The sequence below is a fragment of the Papilio xuthus genome, unplaced genomic scaffold (assembly GCF_000836235.2).
Source record: "Papilio xuthus unplaced genomic scaffold, Pxut_1.1 DF828142.1, whole genome shotgun sequence".
Taxonomy (NCBI): domain Eukaryota; kingdom Metazoa; phylum Arthropoda; class Insecta; order Lepidoptera; family Papilionidae; genus Papilio; species Papilio xuthus.
This window is the reverse complement of record NW_013530507.1, coordinates 6,418,765-6,441,946: the sequence shown is the minus strand read 5'-3', so window position 1 is coordinate 6,441,946 and position 23,182 is coordinate 6,418,765. Positions and strand designations below refer to the sequence as shown.

Genomic DNA, 23,182 nt, shown 5'->3' with positions numbered 1-23,182 from the left:
TTTTATTCATTTTTATATTTTTATTGGGCATATTATGATATATATTAAATCACTTCCTCCTGTCCTTGGCAACAGTTGTCCATGTTGAAAACTGTATAAATTTTAAAATAAAACACGCGGTAAGTTTTAAGATTAAATTAATAAAATGTGCTAATGAACCGTAATAATTATGTGTTTTTTAGGTTGTTGACCTCACGACATCTTCTACCAGAAGGTTCTATGGAACTCTGTCATAAATTAAAAGTATATAAGCAAATAATATATAAGACAAGACTAAAATGACACTTTTAATGATAATTATTACACAATAAAGATAACGCATATGCATATATTATTAGTAAAGTTTTAACGAAACTTTCGTGAAATATTTATAGGAGCTTTTTTTACATAGTTGAGCAAATGAGAAGAAAAATAGATCCCATTTTAATTGGAGAATTAAAGAGATAACTCGAATCCAACAAATTTATATTTCATTAAATCCAAGACTTTTGAGATTTGTTGTAAATTGTGAGTTAAGGTGAAATTATAATAAATTAAGTGAGTGTATGAGAAAAAAAGTATTTTACTAGAAATATTATAGAATATATTAGCTATAGGCATCATGCTGTTTGTCTATGGTGAAAATATTTCATGTTTATACTAGAATGTTTCGATTTATATATTATATAGAGTGACGTCACTTTGTTGTAGGATGTACATAAATAGAACTGATTGCGTGCATTTTATTTTAATTCTCTTTAGTAAAATAAATATGGCAAAAGATAAGAAACAAGTTTAAAGTAAAAGAATTAAGTCTTTATTTGTTGTGTCTGCGAGCCGAGATGCTTAAAGAATATTTTTAATTATCACTTTTAAATCCATAAAAATGTATCTTAATGTTTAGAGGATGATCGATTAATATTTGTAGTCGATAAGAAGTAAATAAAATAACATTAGTGAAATTATCGTATGATTATTGTATTCCTTATATTTAAGGTTTGAAAACCAATGTCATGTCCCTCTCTTGGCAACTTCTTGCCAATATTGTACCTTTAGTTTAAAATATCGAAACAAAACAAATCTATAATTTAAAATGGATCAAATTAAAATTAAATTATGAAGGTTTATTTAATAGTTTTAAAGTCACGGACAAATATCGTGACAAGAAATTTTTATTGTATATAAAAATGTTTGTTTTTTTCTGTTTGTTTTTTCTGTTTGTTCTTCGTCTGGACAGTTAAACAAGTATTTCGATTGTATCAAAGAAATTATTTATTGCCTCTGATTCATGAACGATAACCGCCTTCTGATAAATATCATTTTAATGTAAATGTGTTAGTGATAAATGTTAATCTATCTAGCTATTTATACTATATACTACGTATTTTCCGTGGTTTTTCCTGCATTAATGTAAGCTAAAAACAGTTATTTGCTTTATTCATATGGTTAAAATAAATTGTGATTTAGGCTTTTTATTTAAACATTTAAGAAATAATGAAATCTTTTGGGTTTTCATGCACGAGGTAAACTATTTTTTAATGTAGGTCATATTTACCAAAAGTTATAATAAAAAAAAAAGACACGTAATTTTTGGACACCCTGTAATTACGATGCAATAATGTTTTATTATAATTACGAAGTTCTGCAGCTTATAAAAGCTGTATTAATTTGAATATTATCTAGTTTTAAACTAAAAGAATTAACATTTGAATGCATAACATAAAATGTATCATTGTGTTTGTTTTCTTAACATTTATTTCAAGGTTTCATGAATCATCTATTATCAATGCGTGAACGCCTATCATAATTCAAGTTAAATTTAAATATTATTTAAATGGAATTAAATATTTATGAAGGAGGATTTGGAGACACATTAATATTATTATTCAAAGTTTGAGATGTTTTATCGAGAAATAATCTTGTCATGAATCAATTTAACAATTTAAATGGCTTTATAATTGCACTTTACATTATTTTTGTGCTTATAAAAAAGTTTACAACTATATTAATGTATAAAAGTTTTAAACAATTTGTGAATAATATATTTTTTGTTCTTAATATTTTCTTTGAAATAAAACAAGTTCTCGTAAAAACTTTACTTAGAAATAGTAATAAAGTACGTAAATGGTTGAATGTCATTAAATTTTTAAAATGACATATACACTCCTTATAATTAATGATGTAAATAGAAAGAAAAATCTTTATAATAAAAATTATAAAATGCGTAATAATCTAATCAATGTCATAGTTCAAGCAAAGGTCGACGCGGCGTGGGCAGGCCTCCCACGCTGCGTCCCATGGACAGAGGACAAGGTTGCGGGAACGTCCTGGATGCAGGTGGCACAAGACCGGTCATCGTGGCGACCTTTGGGAGAGGCCTATACCCAGCCACTGCTGCTGGCGACTCATGATCGTTTGGTCGTCAACGTTTTGATTTATTTTAGAGTAGCGGTCGCCCGAGGACCCGTCCGCGCGGAAAAAAAGAAACATAACATATGTTTGCCAAATTTCATCGAAATCCGTTCAGCAGTTCTGGAGATACCTTCAAACAAACATCCATCCATCGATTAATTTAAACATTCGCATTTATAACATTAGTAAAATTTTTTAGGATAAAAAAGCCTTCATCATCCGAAGTGACCATCGAAATGTCTATTGATTTAAGGACAAGTATATCGCAGCTTAACTTTAAGTTCTCTACCTACGCCGAATGAACCGAAGTCAAGGTTTTTGTTTACATTAAAATAAAATTCCAAATAATCTGATTCTACGCGTTTTGAACTATTTCCGTCATATAGTGTGAAGGTCATACAAGACTTATTACACAAATATATCAAACAATTTGCGGTTCTTTACCTTCATGTTTACATTGAACTGACCGATAAACGATCTAAGTTAACTAAATACCTTTTACTTAAGAACTTACGCACAAATAACTTTTTAAAGGATATTTACATAAGAAAATAATTATCTTAATTAATGTTAATAGTTCTGACACTGAGGGAAGCTTTGTTGTTTACCGAACCGACGTTAACTATTATTCTTTTTTAGTGTTTCGTTTAAATTTCATGGTTAAATGTATCTGATCAACGCGTTAATTTTTTCTCTTATTTAAAGTTATATTTTCTGGACTTTACTCTTATTTTTTAACTATAATATAATAATTAGTAATAATTTCACTGTATTTCATCAACTAGAATTATAAAGAGAAAATATTTGATCGTCCATTTGCTTGAATATGCTCCGAAACTTCTGAACCGATTTGAAAATTTCTTTCACTATTGGAAAGCTAAACTATCCCTAGGTGAGATGAGCTACATTGATTATTACATTTCTTATTATTTCCGCGATCAACTGCTATGTTTAATAAGACATCGATTTCTTTTTGGATAGACCTTGCAGATTATTCTCGTATATCAACCTTGATAGAAACCAAATAGAAGTTGACATATTAGGCTAACGCCTTGTACGTCTGGATGATAATAAAATGCACATTATAATTCTTCCAAAAATGTTCATTAAGTCACATAATGTTCAGTTCAATGCAAATCACGGGAAAAACCTCTGAATAATCGATGACAAGGCTAAGCGAAAGACTTAATAAAATTGATTCCCCAAAGGCAATTAAATTATTAGTATATTATCTTTTTAGAATCACATTGGATATAATTGATCCCGCGATATCAAATGCCCCGAACACATATTACGATGCAAATTTTCCCGGATACGAAATTTTAATATTTATTTAGCACATCGGGAAAATCATTACTTAGGTGTAAGGATAACCTTATAAATCAATGAAATATCTATATATTTATATCTTATGTATATATAAAAAACTAGTGTCACACTGTTAGTTATTATATTCCATTGAAACTGCTTGACATATTTTTTTGCAATTTTATATGCATATTTAGTAGGTCTGCAAATCGGCTACTATCTGCCTTCTAAAGTGCGGACGGAGTCGCAGGCGACAGCTTGTAATGTGTTTTATTTTAATATAGATCAATTCATCATCTATGTAAATTTGGAAGTAAGACAGTATATTAATCATTGCTGGAAAAAACAAACGATTTTTATTTAAATTAGATCCTTGAAAAGTCGGATTGGCGACAATTCTGCACTAAGGCTCTTCGAACACAATACCACGTAAATATTCGAAGCCCAACGATCTTGGTCTCTAAGTAACTTAATACAATGTGTAGAAGCGTCAATAGCCTAATGGTTAAGGATACGGATTTCCGATCACGAGGTCGAGAGTTTGAATCCCGTCATTTGACTATTGTCGTAAACCATATCCTAGCACAAGCTTAGCTTAATGATACAAGAAATATTAGTATCTAAAAATCTACTAATATTTTTGAAAAAATAAAAGGTTAAAAACAAAAATAATGTCATCATTTACACACATCATGATTCGCCAACATTTCTATGTATATGTCATCGCCAAAGAGAATCCCGCGCAACCTGTTTGTGAAGATTGTCGTGAGAAAAATCGCCGCTATTTCCAAGATGGCGGATAAAATCTATACAGTTAATGTTTGCTATGCCTGTATTAACTAAATAGACGATTCCCGTCGAAAATCCAACGTTGTGTACTAAGCGAGAGCAACGCGATTTACGCTGTAACACGCTAGTACGCTGATATTACGTGTACGAAGGGCGTAATTAGTATTACTGTGAAAAGTCAGTAGATATGACAGCTTTTTTTTAAGTTGATTTGTTGACAAGAAACCAGAAGTAGTAACAAAACAAGTCAATCCTGTATCCAGATCACAGACGAAATGTAATGGTAAAATTGGCGAGTAGGAAGACTAGTTAAAACCAGCTAATTTGCATACTTACTTTTGTAAGTTGATTTTATTTGATAAGTATATATGATATATATTTACTTACTTTATATACTAAATGTTTTCAAAAAGGTTATTTACCAGAAACAAAGAAATTATATTATTATTGTCATTACAAACGATAATAGGCTATATTATTAAATGCGAATGTATAGATGGACGAAAGTATATGTTTGTTTGAAGGTATCTACAGAACGGCTGCATGGATATTGGTGAAATTTAACATAGATGTAAAACATAGTCTGGAAGAACATATAGGCTATTTTTGTTTAAATCCGCCCAGATGGAGTTGCGTGACACATCTAGTAATATTAGGCTATATATCTTTGAGATGCAGACTTTATTTTTAAATTAAATTTTACCCCTGAAAATAACTGTACAAAAATATATAACGGTTAATTCAAGGCATATCTTATATTTACATTTATAATTATTAAGGCCTATAAAAATAAACACTTTTCATTATAAAGCAATAAAATGCAATGTACATTCCAACAGTTAGAGGAAACGTGATGTGTTGTAATAGATATGTTAATTATTTTGTACATAAAGTAAATTAACTTCCGAATATAAGGTAGGCTATGTACTTAATGAGGGTCACTGTGTTATACCGTGTGAACTAGATATTCTTATATATTTTCTATTAATTATAAAATTAAGATGTATAATGTAAAGTTTTATAATATATTTTTTATAATTGATATAAAATTTCAAAATGTTTAAGTTCAGATATAAAACCGCTGGCCAAATCAAAATTTTACCACAGAACAAAATCTTGAAAAAAAAAGTTGGCAGCGATTATACATGGGTTGTAATAAATATTCTTTTTTGTTCCAATATTCGTGTTTCCGAGCCCCCTGTAGGTTTAATGACAATGTTTTTTATTTATGAATAAGTGTAATTATGAATAAAAAACTGCGTTTATATGAATGAAATATATGTAAAATATATTGAGATATTTGAATAAATTTGAAATAATTTGCAAACTTTAAAACTATCTAGCGGCTAAACGAAGCAACTTTGGATAGAGGTACATAAGTTGAATTAGATCGTCATATTTACAAACAAGGAATTTATGGTACTCCGTTGTACACGTCATTCCTGGACACTCTGTATATAAATTAAATTGTGATAACATTAAATAAATACAATGTAAGCAACAAAATTCAAATTATAACATTTTCATGAATTTATTTTTAAGGTTCCGTACCTCATAGGAAAAAAACGGAACCCTTACAGGATCATTTTGTTGTCCGTCCGTCTGTTTGTCAAGACCCTTTTTCTCAAAAACGCGTGAAGGTATAGAACTGGAATTTATTTAACGAATATAATGAAGGAGTAAATATCACGAGATATATATTTTAATCATCATCATCATTAGCTCACTATACGTCCCCACCGAGGGGCTCGGAGCTTACCTTAAGTTAAGGGAGATTAGACCATATTATATTTTAATATTAAGATGAAACTAACTTCCCTGACCCAAAATATATCCATGCTAAATTCATGAGACAGAAATTCAGATGTATATTTTTAAGGATCAACACAACTTGGTTTAAATTACTTAAGTTGGTCTACACCTAAAGTACAGAGTGAGTAAATTAAGGGATTAGATCCATTTTTGTAAAAGATTTTTTTTATAAGTATTGGCAAAATCCTCTGTCATTCGGAGAAGTCGGGTAGAAAAAATTGTTTATAAAATAAAGTCAACTTTAAATAAATAATGATAACGTTATGTATATGTCATCTGGTGGTATTTATTGTGAAAAAAGAAACAAAACAAAATAAGACACTAAAATTATATCGCCTCATAATACTGTTAATAGTTTTCTGCAATCAAAGAAAAAATAATTAAGCTCGGTAAAAATTGTAACGCTTAATTTAACTGCAATTAATTATTAATTATTAATTAACATCGTAACTAAATCAAACATTTTTACTATTATTATTATATTCAATACTATATTACTCTATTAATTATTATATTAATTAATAAGTAAAAAAAATTGATTATAAAAAATTAAAAATAGTTAAGTATTTTTTGATTTATTGACATCGTAAGAGAATAATGTAAATATTTTTATTTACATACCATTTAATTCATAAATAACTGCAAGCCCACCGTCCAATAAAAACAATGTAATTAAAATAAATGTTATCATATTGTTATTTTTTTTACACTTCTTTCACAATATTAATTAGTCTAAGTCACTATATAAAAAACACATCTGTTCAGGACTGTAGTATGTTTTTAAATGAGTCAATAAGAAATATATTTACATTTGAAAATATACCAAACGTGCGTAATGAACTAGTTTACTCAAATACATTATAACAGCCGCTAGGAACACTGCAATTTTTTTATTCGTTTATATACAATTATATATAGGTCTACGTGACTTCATACAAGCACTTATAAATAGGTACTGAATATCCAGTAATAACAAAGTCTAAATAAAAAAAAACCAGTGTAAAAAAATGTCATTAAACTTTATAAAAAAAAAATATTTTTCTCTGGCGTTTTAATATACGATTTAACAAATTTGCGGTTAATTCTGGTCAGAGAATAATATATGTATAATTTTTTTTTTAGTATTTTAGGGTTATGGTTTCCGCAAATCCGTTAAGTGTAATTTAATATTTTTAATTTATTTTTTACGGAATAAATTGTTATATTTTTTATTATTTCTGGTTGTACTTGAATATTGTCTTAGTCACGCCTTGTTCCTCTAAGATTTCATACGTAATATGCTTATAAGGGTGTGCGAATAACTCGAAATTCGGAAATATTCGCTTCTATTCAAATCGAGCAATATTTACACACCCCTTATAGTTATCAATATTTATCTGAACCTAGGTAGGATGTTCTGAGGACATCCGAGTGATTTTTGTCCTAAAACTTAAAAGCCTTAAAACTTTTATACAGGTCATTAAAGCATCTGTCTCCGTTAAACGGTCACAAAATTATTGACTTTAGCAGTATTCTCATATCCTACATTTCTGACTTGTCAAGTCTTGACTTACCATATCTTGTCACTTACCCTTAGTAGGGTGAATTACAAGTTATCTAACTAATGCTGTAAACCCTTCTCTTTCCGTGTCAGATTAGTTATTTAGTTGTCCGCATCTGTGATTCCTCTGGTATTGCTGATGTCCATAGGCGTCGATGAACACCTCGGTGTTACCTCTGCTCGTTTGCCTCTTTCTCTTATTAAAAAAACAGAAAGATAACTGGTAAGAAAAAGAGAATACTTGAGTGCGATCACTTTATCTGGTCTGGGAGAGAGGGGCGCTGCTATCGCGGTTCTGCCAGGAGTTGTATTCCTAAAATGGTTGACTATGGTCTAGTCACCGCTAACTAAGGGGTTCGAGCTCCTCAGTAGGGATGTATAGTGAGCTGATGATCAAGTAAACCAGTAAATGCTAGTAAAAAAAAGCCCTTTTGTAAGTTATCGGTCATCGTGTCCGTGAGGCGCGACCGAAACTTGTATAACCTGTAATAAATGTTAAAATGAAAACTTTAAAACATTCACAAGAAGTCCGACAAACGTAACTGACCCGGTAAGAAAGGTATTCATATCGTGGTTCTGTTAAATAATGTAAAACACCAAATTATTCTTCTTCTTATCGTGTCATCTTCTCCCGAAGGTCGGTGATCATTATGGCAATTTCCACTCTTGACAACGAGGCTCTGAAAAGCAAACGGTTACTCTTTTCAAACCACGGCGTAGGTTCTTAAGCCGGGATGTGTGTTTTAGGTTAACATCAACTTAGGTATAGTAGAAATAATATATCATAAGACAGTCACAGTCTAAGGTTTTTGACACAATTATTCAAACATTGATAGGGCGGCGCTAATGAGCTATTCTAATTGAGTATCACTTATGCTCACCGGGTCAGATGTATTTATCGGACTATAATGTGTTTAAACTTTTAAAATGAGTTGTAAATTCATATAAACCGAGTGAGTAAAATCTGGAAGTTTCTATAATAACTCTAGCAAGTATGAATAATATGTTCATTCGGTAACACATTTTTATTAAATACTAGCTGTGGTCCTCGCATCCGTCTGCGCTGAATGAAAAAAACAAAATTAGTAGCTTATGTGTTCTTTCAGATTATATTCTACATTTATGCCAAATTTCAGCAAGATCCATGAAACCGTTCTGGAGATACGTTTAAACAAACATCCATCGAAACATTCGCATTTATAATATTAGTAAGATAATGTAGTTCCTATTTTTTTTAATAATCCAGGGGTTTTATACTCACCCTTACATATCTTTAGCAGATTTTTATTAATTTAATAATTTTTCGTGGTACCATATCAATATAAACTCGATGCTTTGGCGCTGGCGGTAGCGGTGGTGAGAATTTGAACTAAAAATACAGATAATATTAACTGTCACTAACATTAGTAGACGCCTTTAAGCCGGAACTAAGCAAAAACATTTCCAAGCAACTGTCTATTTAAAGGTCAATATAATGTACAATGACTAACGCATTGTCAAATGTAGAGGAAAGTGCGTTGCTGTTTTTCTGCAAAATGTCGCCGTGGGCGGCCCTAAGGTCAACCAGTGTATATCAAAGTTATCCATTAATCAATTAACATATAGTTAAAGGGAAGACAGTTAAAACAAGTTGTCGTTACAAATGTTTAATAGCACCTGTTCTGTTATCAACTATATGTTTATTTAACGCGATAAAACTAAATATATATTCGTTATTTAACATAAAATAGCAGTCAATCTAACTTATCATAAGACTAAACCAATTGACTGGTTTATTAACGCAAACTCGAAACTATTAGGGACTGGGAAATGGAATCTTTAAAATTTGCACAGATATTTTTGTGACAACAAACAAAATATTTTATTATAGTTTATTTTGCGTCCTGGAGGCCCAAGTCCTCTTTCCCTTCCCATCCTTTTTCTTATAAGGAAAGGATGGGAAGTGGCAGTGGACTTTCCGGATGAGAGGATGCATGGAAAGGGGAAATATTTTCTTTCTGTGCATCCTCTCCTCCGTCGATTAAAAGTAGGCAACGCATATGCCATTGCGTATGTCGATGGGCAACGGTCACTTCGCTATTTCAGCGATTTCAGGTGGCCGCTCGCTCGTTTGCCACCTTATAATATAAAAAAAATCATCCCCTAAAGATGTAAATTAAGACGTAGAAAATTTTCTTCAAGAAATATATTTTCTTCTGATTTCTTATTCAGAAGAAAAGAAATTATTCAAAAACTGATAAATATTTAAAAATTTTATCAGGGCGGAGAGTAGAGCAGATTTTTTGTTGCAAATAAAATTGTTCTTTACACCATTACAATAAAGTTTAATTGTATTTGGTACATATTTTTCATCAAGAGCTAGAGATGTGTACAATAAAGTTAGACCTTATTTCAATTTACTAAAGTTGAATTTTAATTGCGAAAAAAATCTCCTCTCTAGTCTGAACGGACCTTTACTGATGCTTTTCCAGTATTTAGCATATTGCGATCCCTTACATTATCAAAGAAAAAACAGAGACAACGATATCTGTTAACGAACTTTATGGTTTCAATGTTTAAATGTACGCTCACAATTCGGTCATTGACCCATCTGTACGTTGCTGGATAAAATTATTTTTGTATCTTAATATTATATTCGACATTAATCTTGTATATTTTACCTAAATAGATTGAAATAGGCTTTAATTAAGTTTGTTTTTCTACTATATATGTCAATGTCACTGACAAAATATTATGAACTTTATAATTTTATAATCATAATTTAAATAATTCATCAGAAACGCGTTTACAAATCGAACATAAAAACATAACTGCGGAAAAAACTTCGTCTTCTTCAGTCTTCTTTTTAAAAGGAATTTTAACTCAAAATATGAATAAGGCTTCATATAAATCAATAATCGTTGGTCATAACGACATCCTTCTCATCTTTGATAATACAAAGATAATTATGTTTTATACATTTTGGTTTCAGAAACCAACGATAAGAAATTAAATATTATTAATTAGTTCTGTCACGATGTTGCCTATTTTATTTTTAATTAGAGTATTTAAAACAATAACAACGAATTCAAGGCAAAAAAAAAACTTGTTAAATAATCAGATGACATTGATATTTGAATAAAAAAACTTTTTTGCATACGCACTTATTATTTGACTTTTAAGAGACAGGACCAGTTATGAGCGCACATTCCCTTCTGTATAATAAAATCGAACAATAAGTTCTAAACTTGTTTGTTTGTGTGCTTGTTTTTTGTAAATCCTGACGAAAATTATGACAGTCCCAGCATGATAGCGCCACAATCTTTTTTGATATTCCAAAACTTTTCATCTACGTCAATAACTCTAACGAATTAATGTCATTTAAAAATGAAATTCATTATTTTAAACTTATCTAAGGTTATTAGCGCCTATAAATTTTTGTTTTCCGCGGCTATAATGAAATACTCCGATGACTCGACGACACTCAATAATGTCAATTCCGTTACACCAATTTTATTTTTGACGAAATTGGTGTTAAAATTACAAGAAATTGGTTCTGTAAGTTTTGCACAATATTGCGAGTCTGCAAATTTTTGAGTAAAAAATGTTTCAATTTGATTTACATATGTGTGATTGTCATCTTCACCTCTCGCGGAAAGTAGCAGAATTTATTAGTAAATCAGTGTCTGTTAGTCTAGTCCATTTATCTATAGTCAAAGCGCTTTAACAAATATTGTAAGTAAATATTATATTTGCATATTTGACCCTGTTTCTTCATATTTTAATGATCTCTAATGAATAAATAACACATTGTTATATTCAAGAACATTTTTAGGTTATGTATTTTTAATAATGCATGTATATGTTTTTAGCCTCCTATATGCATTATGTGAATCGGGAAGAGAACAACTTTAATATAAGTTTTGCCGCGATACATAAATTAAAAAACCTGCCTTGTACGTGACATAGTAAACTAATTACTAAATTTACAATATTCTGGTACTTAAATACGTATATGTATGTATGACAACTTTAACACCAAATGTCATCCATTATCATGCATAGACATCCAAGAGAATATGCAAATATCATAAGGTTCTTGTTTTGTTTGATATACATTTATTGGTTAACTTTATAAGGCTTAATACTTCCTTATGTAACCTTACGTTACTCATAGCCTTGTTCATGTTAATATCGCCAGGCCATATATGTCCCTATCGAAGAACATGAGCTTATGTTAGTGTCTGACATAGTACAGGGAAGTTGACCAGTAGCGGCGTTAGGGTTAAGCGAGGTGGGGCGACCGTCCTGGGCGCCGGGCAAAGCAGGCGCCGCAGGCGTTAATGTCAGATGCAAAGATACGCCTGCAACGCTACCTAAGGTACTCCATCTTTAAGAGATTTTTCCTCGACATCAATAATAATGGGGCGCCAGAAAAATATTGCGCATGGCGCCGGAAATACTGAAACCGTCCCTGTGGTTGATTTTACACCGTTATAACCGTTAGTTTTTGAGACCGAAAATTTATAAAACATGTAGTCATCCCTTTCATTATCTTTGATAAAACAGAGATAACAATATGTCAGTATTATTGTATGTATGTATTAAAGTACGTGATCTTACGATTATTATAAATGCGAAGTGGATGTATGGATGAATGGTTATTTGTTAGAAGTTATCTTTAGAACGGATGTATGGATTTATATGAAAATTAGCATAGATGTAGAACATAGTCTGGAGGAACTCATAGGACATTAATTAAGTTTTTTTAATTCAAATTGAAATATGGCACAGTTATAGAACAGTCTCGAATAAAACGTTTTACTACTATTCGGTTTTAGTTCCACGCGGACGAAGTCGTGTGTGAGACCTAGTTAAACTTATTCGCTTACTAATAATTTGAACCTTACCTTGATAAACATTAGTATATGCAAGGCTGTAGCATTGATTTCTAAAAATTTAATTTTGGCAAGACATCGACTTAATATGGAGTCTTAAAGGAATCGATGTACCAATACAAATGACTCATTCAATAATACCTATTATAAAAACAAATAAAACTATGTGTACTTTGGTTCAATTTAAAAAAATAGTTTCCTTATTAAAATTGTTAACTTCAATATAAAATATTTTATTATTAAAATAGATATTTACTGCATAATACCAAAGTATCATGTAATTGGAGAGAACAGAAAAAAAATTAAATACTATTTTTTACTTTGAAGACATTTCATATGTATATAGTTTAATCACTGACTTCTATAAATGGACTGGATATAAGATGTGTTATTTTGTGCCTATTTGATTATCGCCTGGTGGTAACGGTCTATAGTGATGGTGTGGATTCCACTTAATAATATAGTTGGAATTACCTGTCCCGTAACATCAACAGGCAAGATAATTCGGAATAAAGCGAAAGCTAACAGTGGTAGAGCCCGCTTTAACATCTTAGCACGAATTGGCCCGGCTCGACCGTTGAAATACCACGACCACACAGAAGACAGGCGTTGAAGTAGAAGCAATTCAGCGTTTCGTCTGATGAGTGTACGTCCCGAAGGCCTAATTTAGTCCCCTCCCTTCCCACCCTTTTTCTTAAAAGGAAAGGAGAGGATGCATGGAAAGGGAAAATATTTTTTCTGTGCATCCTATCCACCGTCGATCAAAGGTAGGCAACGCATATGCAATTGCATGGTTATGGGCAACAGTCTCTTCGCTTTTTCAGCGATTTCAGGTGGCCGCTCGCTCGTTTGCCACCTTATGATATAAAAAAAGCGAAAGCTGTTATATCTAAGCAATCGCCTATCCTGTTATAAAGATCAGTGCGTGGAATCTTTACCGTGAGTTTTTGAAACCAAAATGCCCGATTAAAATATATTGTTATCTCTCTTTTTGTCAAAGATAATGACAGGGATGACGATTTGTTTTCTATAAGATTTCGGTATCAGAAACTCACGGTTAAAAAACAAAATACGAAACGAGTGGTTAGAACTGTTTTAGGTTAATTTATTTATTCATGATAGAATCGTTTAAGTCATTTGCATTTTAATTTCTATTTAGCGTACATTATGGCAAGGAAGTTGCGTATATAATAATATATTTTTTTAATAAATGTAGGCATAATAAATTATTTATTTTATTATCCATTAGAGTTAAATTTTTACTAACATGGTAAAAACCTTGAGGGCTAAACAAACATTACGGTTATTACGAATTCACATTAAGTCAACCAAAATAAAACAAAAAAGTTTTAATATTTGTTAATTTTGTATTTCATAGATAAACAAATAGTATATGAAAAATGTTCTCAAAATTTAAATAAATTAATGATAATTACTTTATATTTTTTTGCAGTTTTAGTTTTTTTAAACCTTTTTTCCAATAATTACTAGTAAACTAGTTTAAATAACACTAGCAAATATATTTTAAAATCCATAAACATTCATAATAATTCTCATTTACTTTTACCTAAAATTAAAATATAAATTATTATAAATCACCAGTCTATTTGTAGTCTAAAGGATACAAAAGTTTTAAGAATTGTGAGATTGGAGCTTCGACAAGAAACCAGAACGGAACGGCGATAAGAAAAGTTATCACAGACGTGCCGATCGTTACAAGAATCTGAAACAATAATAATTGCTATAGTATCATAAGTCAATCATTGTCGTAGTATAAAATAGCGAAGGGACCGCTGCTCACAGACATCCGCATTTGAAGATACATTGCCTAACTGTAATCAACAGACTAGGGGACGTACAGATAGATATTTCCACTTCCCCTAAAAGAAGAGCTCCGGCAAGTACACCCACAAGATAAAACGCGGAATTACTTTCAGTTTACGTCCTTATAGAAACCAGGATTCATGAAGAAGATTCCTGTCCTTCTACGTGTAATAAGGTATTTGAGGTCCAATTCTTGCTATCTTCTCTTTTAAAGGCAAAGGGTAAATTTTGAGGCTGACATGGAGATGTATAGTTTTTGCCTTATCCAATACTTTCGTTAAAGCTAATAAAATTCATTAATATTTTCCATCTTTAGGTATTTTAAGGTATTAAGTAAACTTACTATATGAAACTCTGTTATGTAGATCAAGTTAGTTCGAGTTCCAGTAAGAACTTGTATAACAATGAGGTGGATGAGATACGCAGAGTAGGAAAGTCGCGCTGGTGTTGTCCAGCCACGCCATTCCAAGATAGATCTATAAGTATCTGAAATATTATAATATGAGGTTAACAAACAAATTCAAACAAAGATTTCGAAGACAGGACTAAGTGGAAGATAACCAAACACTGTAGACTTTAAACATTGCCCGGGAAATTGCTAGTTATAATTAAGAAGACTGAATATTTGTTGGCGAAACTGATAGCTAATGAGATAAACGAATTTTTATACTTAATTAAAAGATTTATCGACTTGTCATACTATACGATAGACCAGCGATACGGTAAGCTTGTATTTTCAAGGCCTTAGTAGTCAGCAGATAAATGTTTTTGGCTCTATAACAAACCTTCGATTCTGAGTACCATTCCTAATATAATCGCACTTATCATGATACCAGCAGTAGCTCGCAAGATGCCTGAATGTATCGCTTTGTAGATGAGAGGAGCGTCCACACCGTCCATATAGAATATTCCACTGGTGAGTATTCCTGCCATACCAACCGGTACAATCGCCCAATACCAATATTTGTACTTCTAAAACAGCAACACTGAAGCATTAGCTTTGTGTATTGTTAATTTCTAATTAATTTAAGTAGAAAAAGATATTAATTAATAGGGTTTGAAATCATTATAGAACTGCAAAAGCTTGGAATTAAGTTATTGCTATGAAATTGCTACAGGCGTAAAGGAGAAAGTGAATGAATATAAAAATTATTTAAGGTGTATAGGTTACATGATTTCACAGTGGTGTTGATGATAGGCACTTAATTACCGTAGATATTTTTGTGTTCATTTTCTTTTTTTGTAATTTACTTATCAAAAGTCCGAGGCTAATGCCAGTTATGTAGCAAGATATGTTTGTGTGAGTGCGCCTATACGCATTGAATGTAGGATTATTTCTGAACAGTGCTCGAACGAATCTGAAAAAATTAAGAGTGACATTAAAAAAGGTCTCCAGTTTTATATCACCAAAATTCTTATAATACTACTGCATTAAAACAGACTTTATTGCGTCAAGGCTTGTAACAAATATTTTACTAAAAAAATTAATTATGTCAAATTTATTAAGAGGTGTCAGAATTAAATACATACTCGGGAGTAATAGTGAAATACGCATGTAAATCTTGATAATACGTTTCTAAAGCAGGAATCACCAAAGAAATACTAAATAACAATGACAGTATTACAATTCTGGCCCTATTACTCTTTGCCACTCCTAATATAACCAATCCAAGGATAAAAAGATGCGTATCTGCTGCTAAATACCTGAAAGAATAATTGAAAAGATACATATGGAAAGAAAATTTAAGGATTTAAGTTTTTTTGGCAAAGAAGCGAGAGGTCATCTGAATTCACTACAATAGTAAAGCGCAATTGCAGATTCGTTGCTTCCCTATAATCAACAGAAGAGGGGACGCACAGAAAGAGGATACATAATTCCCCTTCCTATGCGTCTGTTAGGACTTACAGTGTATTTTATAAATTCTTACCAAGTATGCATCATGCATTGTGATCTGTCTATGTAATTGTTCACGTAGAGCATATTTAGCCATCCGTCACTTCGGCAGTCTTGGACTTCATTGTATACGACTTTCTAAAATATATTAAAGCTATTAGAAGAACGTCGGTGGCTCGGGGGATAAGCACTTGACTTGAAATCTGCAGGTCCTGGGTTCGAATCCCGCCATGTACCAATGTGTTTTTCGATTTACATATGTACATTTATACGACGTTATTACTGTGAAGGAAAACATTGCGATACAACCTGCACTTGCGAAGACATTCAAAGATATGTGTGAAGTCAACCAAACTGCACTGGGTCAACGTGATTAACTATGGCCTAGTTACACCTAACTTAGGGTAGGTTCCGAACCAATCAGTGGTAACGTATTGGCTGATGATGATTAAAGCAATTTATTACAGAGTTACTTTCCCGTTTACATTATTATCTAAAAAAATTACAAACTTACATGCCATAATGGTCCAGATCCGAAAAATCTGGCCCAAGTCATGGTAAATGCTAATACAACAAAATACGGAGGAGTTAATCTGAAATAAGATATCTACATTAATATAGCAATAGAAATACTTATACTGATTTCGTTATTAATGAACTAGTTGTTGCGTGCGACTGCGTTCTACGTCTATGCCAAATTTCAACGAGATCCGTTGTGTCGATCTAAACTTTCGCATTTATCATATTTGTTGGAACTATATTATTACTATACGTCCATAATATTCTTACCTTAGCCATCTTAAATATGTTCCATACGGTATTATCTTCCAATTTAATTTTTCTTTTGGCACAAACATATCCAGATTGTAAGCTAACATACAACCAGAAATAACAAAGAATGTCTGGACGAGTACACTGCCGTCAAACAACAGGTGATATAATATACTGTTGTACGACTGTAAGCAAGTAAAAAAGATGGAAGAGTTATATTTATTTAAGCTTTGCACACAATAAAATTATAATAGAAATGGTTAAGTACTGGTGAGCTTAAGTCTAAAAGAGTTATCTTACAGCTGACCGTACCATAGACGATTTTTAGTGGGTTATATGTGAATTATTCAGTATTATATTTTTAATTTTTATATACCAAAGGTACCAACGAGAAAGTGGCAATTTACCCTCCCATAAAGTCCTCTCATATGCTTCACCAACTTTCCCTTTTCATCATATCAATATTAGAAAAAGTTTGGTAGGTGATGATTAAAATTTGGTACACAAATTCGTGGGACGAAAGCAGAATGACTTCCACTTCACCCTGTCTTCTATGTGGCTGTGGTGACGAGTCCATTCGTGCAACTCTACTTTAGAAGGGAATTGCTTTAAATCGACTCTTGATATGCATAAAAACTTACATCTTCTACTTTCTTGGTATTGTCTCCGGCTATCATAAATGGCAGCATAGAATGGAAGGCTACCACTAAAACTGATGATATCAATCTGTAATTAGTTATTTATATTTAAAGAAATCCAAGCGCATAAAATACATTTGCTATTGCAGATGGCTACGGTAAGTGATCACGGAAGAACAAAAAATAGTTTTCAAACATCTTTACAGATTTCTTATGTATTCCTTATTGTTAAAATATACCGAAAAAAATTTACATTTGAATAACAACTTTTAGGTATTAAGGTGGCAACACTGTATTTAAGTTTTTTTTTGTTTGTGTTAATGAAAGTACATTACAATGAATTTCATTTAACTTTAAAAACGAACTAAATCATGTTTAAAAATTATTTTTAAAGTTCTCATGTATGGAAAGTACCAAAGAGTGCAAAAAGTTTGTTTTTACAAGTACATAAATATTTGAAAAGTAAATTCAATAGCGTTGACGCTTTCTTCCTTTCTGAATTCAAAAATTAACTTGTACCTCATTCCATTAAGTCCGAGAAGACGGGAATTCCTCCGCTTCGCAACTTTACTCGTAGGTGCCGTAAGTTTGCGCCAGTTTTGCTTTATTGAGAAACATAGTAGCCATTTGTTGCCTGAAATTACAAAGTCTAGTTTCTAAGACGCAATAAACCAAAGTCGCAAAAATCTTCGTTTAAAACATAATGCTATCTCTTGTTTATCGATGGTATAGAGAGGGACGTCATTATGTTTTATACAGAGATTTTGGTTCAGAAACTCAAGGTTCGAAATAGCAATCAAATAAATTCCAGCTTGTTACAGTCATGCGTTCCTGAGAAAAAGGGTCTTGACAGACAGATACACGGACAACAAAGTGTCATAAGGGTTCCGTTTTTCCTTTCGAGGTACGGAACCCTAAAAACCTGATTTGTCAGTTTTAAGTCAAATTTACGTATGTTTGAGATTAAAATTTTAAATATCTAGTTACTTGTTCCACTCATTGAGTACGTACTTGATTAAATCTAGCAAAATATGGCTTATTTATTCCATTGCCAACATTAATGGAAGCCTACTTATCTCTGGGCAATATGCGTAATTTGTTTATCTTGTATATGTATAATGCAATAAGCAATTTCTTACAACCTTTGAAAAATTCTTTGCGTTAAGATTGTATTTACATATTTTGATTTTTTAAGGAATATATAATATTATCATATTAGTTATTTTGACGTATTGTATAATATAATAATTAGTTCAAACTGTGCCGACCCTCGAAGTGCATAGGGAAAGTGGAAGAAGATAATGATGATGATGAGCAGATTATTAATAGTAATAATTGATGATAATATAACTAAGAACAGAAGAGAGAAGATAAAGCCATCAAACTTGAGAGTATATTGAAAAGAAAAAATACGATTCCAAGAATGCGGCCGATTTTTGCGACAATTCAGAAAGAAAATTGAATTAAAAAATATAAATAAAAATATTTATTACCTTCTTTTCCTTTTATGAAAAAATCATAAACACTTCCTATTACGTTAAATGTAATTAAAAAGAAACAAAACACTGCAAAGGCAATATCGGTCAGTTCAAACTTATCACTCTGCTTTTTATGATTATTGCAAAATATATCGTCTAGTTTACTTTTCAACTTATAATTCTTCCAATACGTATCATTTAAACATCTCTCTACGATTATTTTAAAATCTTCTGATGAGTTTTCCTTCAAATATTCTGAACACATTTTGCTGACACAAATGCCGTGAAATAGCCTCGTGTGGTTATAATGTGTGTCTTTGCGTTCGCTATATTCCTGTAATATCAAATAAGTTTTAAGCATCAATAGCCTAATGGTTAAGGGTACGGATTTCCGATCAAGTGGTCGGGGGTTCGAATCCCGTCATTCGACTATTGTCGTAAACCATATCCTAGCACAAGCCTAGAGATTAGTTGGAATGGTAAAAGAAATATTAATAAATTTACAAAAAAATCTGCTAATATTTTTATATAAAATAAATTAACACATCGTACAGGAATAAGACCTTCCCCTAAGATCCTTAGGTTACTACAACATTAAGCCGAGAATCATGACATCTCAGTGAGTTTGTGCCCAAAAAATTTGATGAAACGGTCATGCTTGAAATTGGGTTGGATAAAATAATTGGTTGGATTAATACTAAAAAACAATAATTATGGTACTTATAATATAAACAACAAAAAACCTAATGTGTTAAAAACCTTTTTTTTTCAGAGAAGAATGCTTTATGCATACTCCGCGCCCCAGGGGGGACGCGGTAGTTATGTGGGATTCTCCTCCATAGCGGAGGCATACCCACTAAACCCCTCTGTTCCTCCAACGCATCGGGACGGGACCACGGGCACGCTTTCGCTCTCGTCCGCGGCCGATGTGTTAAAAACCTGATGTAAGGACAGCCAAGGACATTCCTTTCTTAGTTTGTGTCCTCTTTGCATTTATATTACAGATTTAATCTAGATCAGATAGTGTTATAGAATATACTTCATATTTCTTACAATTACAGTTTAGTAGTTGCTTTTGGTATATTTAAAGCTAGAATATTTTACGTAACCAGTGTAATATTTGAATCTATTCGATTAACCGGGAGTTTCTGGGACCAAAATTCCCGTTTAAAACATATTGTTATCTTTTTTTTATCAAAGATAATGATAGGGATGACGATATGTTTTATACAGTGATTTTCATCTCAGAAACCAATCGTAAATTGATCCTAAAATATGAAATAAAGAGGTGAAGTTAGTATCCTTTAATAATGTTTTGTATAATTTAAGCAAAAGTATTGTGTTAAATAAAAAAAAATAGTTATAAGATCTAGATCGCCTTAGGAGGGTATTCATGGTCGAGTGAGCGAGGTGCCTTATTTTCCTTAATAATGTTGGAAAAACGAAACAGTAGAGCGTAACATGTGCAAAAATGTTTGCAAATATTATGATCCACTACTAATCGTTGGAAGCAACATAAACTGAAATAATCACGAAGAACTATATAATGTATAATGTGACCTTGAATAATAATTTGCAACGCTATTAAGAGATATTATGAGAATATAAAAACAACTTTTAAAAGGAATAAATACAAAAATTTCAGTTGTTTTTTTTTATATCATAAGGTGGCAAACGAGCGAGCGGCCACTTGAAATCGCTGAAATAGCGAAGTGACCGTTGCCCATAGACATACGCAATTGCATATGCGTTGCCTACCTTTAATCAACGGAGGAGAGGATGCACAGAGCTAAAATTTTTTCCTTTCCCATGCATCCTCTCATCCGGAAAGTCCATTTCTACTTCCCGTTCTTTTCCTTATAAGAAAAAGGGTGAGAAGGGAAAGAGGATTAGGCGTCCGGGACGCACACTTATCAGATGAAACGAGGAATTGCTTCCACTTGACGCCTGTCTTCTGTGTGGTCGTGGTATTCCATCGGGCGAGGCGGGACAATTCGTGCGATGATGTTAAAGAGGGCTCTACCACTGTTCATCATTGTTACTGGAAAATTCAAGAACCCATTTTGTGTCAAAACTAGTAAATAGCTTTTGATTATCATCGATAAATATATTTTATTACTGACCTGAATCATATTGTAAAGTTCATTTTCTTCGTCAGTAACTAGATCTATATTCGTAGTACAATATATACCATCTTTTTGATTAACGCATATTTCGTAACGATCGAAGTTAAACACTGGTGGCATTCGAGCATACTCCTCATCTAGAAAAAATCGGTAAACATTTAAAAGTAGACAATAATCTTACTAATATTATAAAAGCTGTATTTAGAAAGATGGATGAATGTTTGTTAGAAGGTATCTCAGATTTTGTTGAAATTTGGCAAAGATGTAGAACATAGTCTCTAAGAATATTTAGGCTACTTATAAAGTTAGTTATTAATATTCCGCGCTTGCGAAGTCGTGAGCGACAGCTAGTTTAAAATAAATTCATAACAACGATAAAAATGATACAACGATTGAAATCATTGTATGTAATTATTTTATTTACATTGGACCTAGCAGGAATATTTGCGACAAGCTCCTTCGTATGATCATAGTTACTTATGTGATAATTAGTGTGAGATTTTTGGTGTATTTTGCACCCAATAGGGTGCGTTGCACAAATTTTGACAACAACGGCAAGCGACTGGCTTTCGCCGTGACACAGAAATATTGACTCGTGCTTGTGTTCGAACCTTTATGACATTGCATTGCTTAAGTCGCTTAGCGATTTAGCGATTAAAATCGCCAGGTTTCACATTATTTTTTTTAATAAGCAACAGTATTGGTGGCCAGTACGATCTCCTCGTTATTATGAAATGTTCTTGTCTATCAAAGAGGTCGAATGTATCAAATTTAACCAAACATCTAATAAAGCTGTGGTACCCATGGCATCCTTGACCTTTGTTAACAATATAAGAAATTAAAACTGTAATTAAAGTTAAATTTTTGACATTAAATATATTTTTCTTCATCATCTGACAAAATCTGACTGGGCCATAGTCAACTACGCTGGCCAAGTGAGGTTTGGTTGACTTAAAATTTTCTTTATTTGTTTTATTCAAGAAAAAAAATTGATAAAATAATTATATAGGTTAAAAATATATGAATTACAAGTAAAAGTATACTTACCATTCAAATGATATATCACGGCTGTACTTTGAGCAAACACATAAAATAAAAAAAATAAAATCATATTTCTTTCTTTACACTTGAACACGCGATATTGATGCGCGCGCGTCAATTGAACAAAATAATACTACAACCGCGCAGTGGAACTTTTATCAGTAATATGTTAAGTGCTGTTAGGTTTTATATCTCGAAAATGGAAATTTTATATTTTTTAATTAGCTTTTTATAAATTATGTTATTAACCATATACATCCTTTGTTATTTCCGCGTATTTCGTTAATAGATCTAAATAGATGAATGAATTCATAAAGGGTGATTATGAATAGTAGGGGTCTAAGCGGGGATTTTTGCATTTTTTTTTACTTTTGGAGTGGCTCTATATGGAGCGTTTCATTTGTGATTTACTATTAAGTCCAAAAGGTGTCTCCTTATGTGTAACTGCAACGCTCAAGTAAATCCAAAAATCCCCTCTAGGCCTCCCTATCTAGAAGTGAGTCTAAAATTAATTATAAATTGATTAAAAAGACAGAAAACTTTTGTGTCGAACCTATATAGACTAATCAGAACTCAGAGATGACTAAATAGAGACTAGATTGAATTGAATAGGCATTTGCTAGGCTAGCGCGTACCATCTTACAAGGCAGGCGTTTCGTCTGACGAGTGTGTATGCCGGAAGGCTAATTTACT

General features: G+C 31.8%; 2 protein-coding genes across 2 annotated transcripts in view; both read right to left on the bottom strand.

Annotated features, from left to right (window-relative positions):
• The window catches only part of LOC106114006 (uncharacterized), a 15,279-nt gene extending 8,328 nt beyond the window's left edge, over window positions 1-6,951 (bottom strand). The window contains exon 1 of the mRNA XM_013307066.1: window positions 6,922-6,951. The gene's annotated coding sequence lies outside the window, so the exon portion shown is untranslated. The remainder of the gene's footprint in view (window positions 1-6,921) is intronic.
• Window positions 6,952-14,162: 7,211 nt separating this feature from the next.
• LOC106114101 (nose resistant to fluoxetine protein 6-like) lies at window positions 14,163-22,635 on the bottom strand. Its single transcript, XM_013307191.1, has 13 exons — window positions 22,496-22,635; window positions 21,446-21,585; window positions 19,338-19,656; window positions 18,364-18,478; window positions 17,848-17,932; window positions 17,225-17,391; window positions 16,950-17,028; window positions 16,470-16,573; window positions 16,072-16,245; window positions 15,752-15,899; window positions 15,327-15,513; window positions 14,885-15,027; window positions 14,163-14,440 (listed from the first exon to the last, which is right to left on the bottom strand). The coding sequence occupies exons 1-13, from the start codon at window positions 22,557-22,559 to the stop codon at window positions 14,321-14,323; spliced, it is 1,845 nt and encodes a 614-aa protein (XP_013162645.1). The 5' UTR covers window positions 22,560-22,635; the 3' UTR covers window positions 14,163-14,320.
• Between the last annotated feature and the right edge of the window lie 547 nt (window positions 22,636-23,182).

Bases quoted from the DNA above. Each gene is read 5' to 3' on its own strand.
- LOC106114101 (XM_013307191.1), bottom strand. From the start codon at position 22,559: ATGATTTTATTTTTTTTATTTTATGTGTTTGCTCAAAGTACAGCCGTG. The intron at 18,479-19,337 runs GTAATAAATATT...TTGTAATTTCAG, and splicing joins TTTCATAAAAGGAAAAGAAG to GCAACAAATGGCTACTATGT. The intron at 15,900-16,071 runs GTATGTATTTAA...TAATTTTTTCAG, and splicing joins TATTTCACTATTACTCCCGA to ATTCGTTCGAGCACTGTTCA.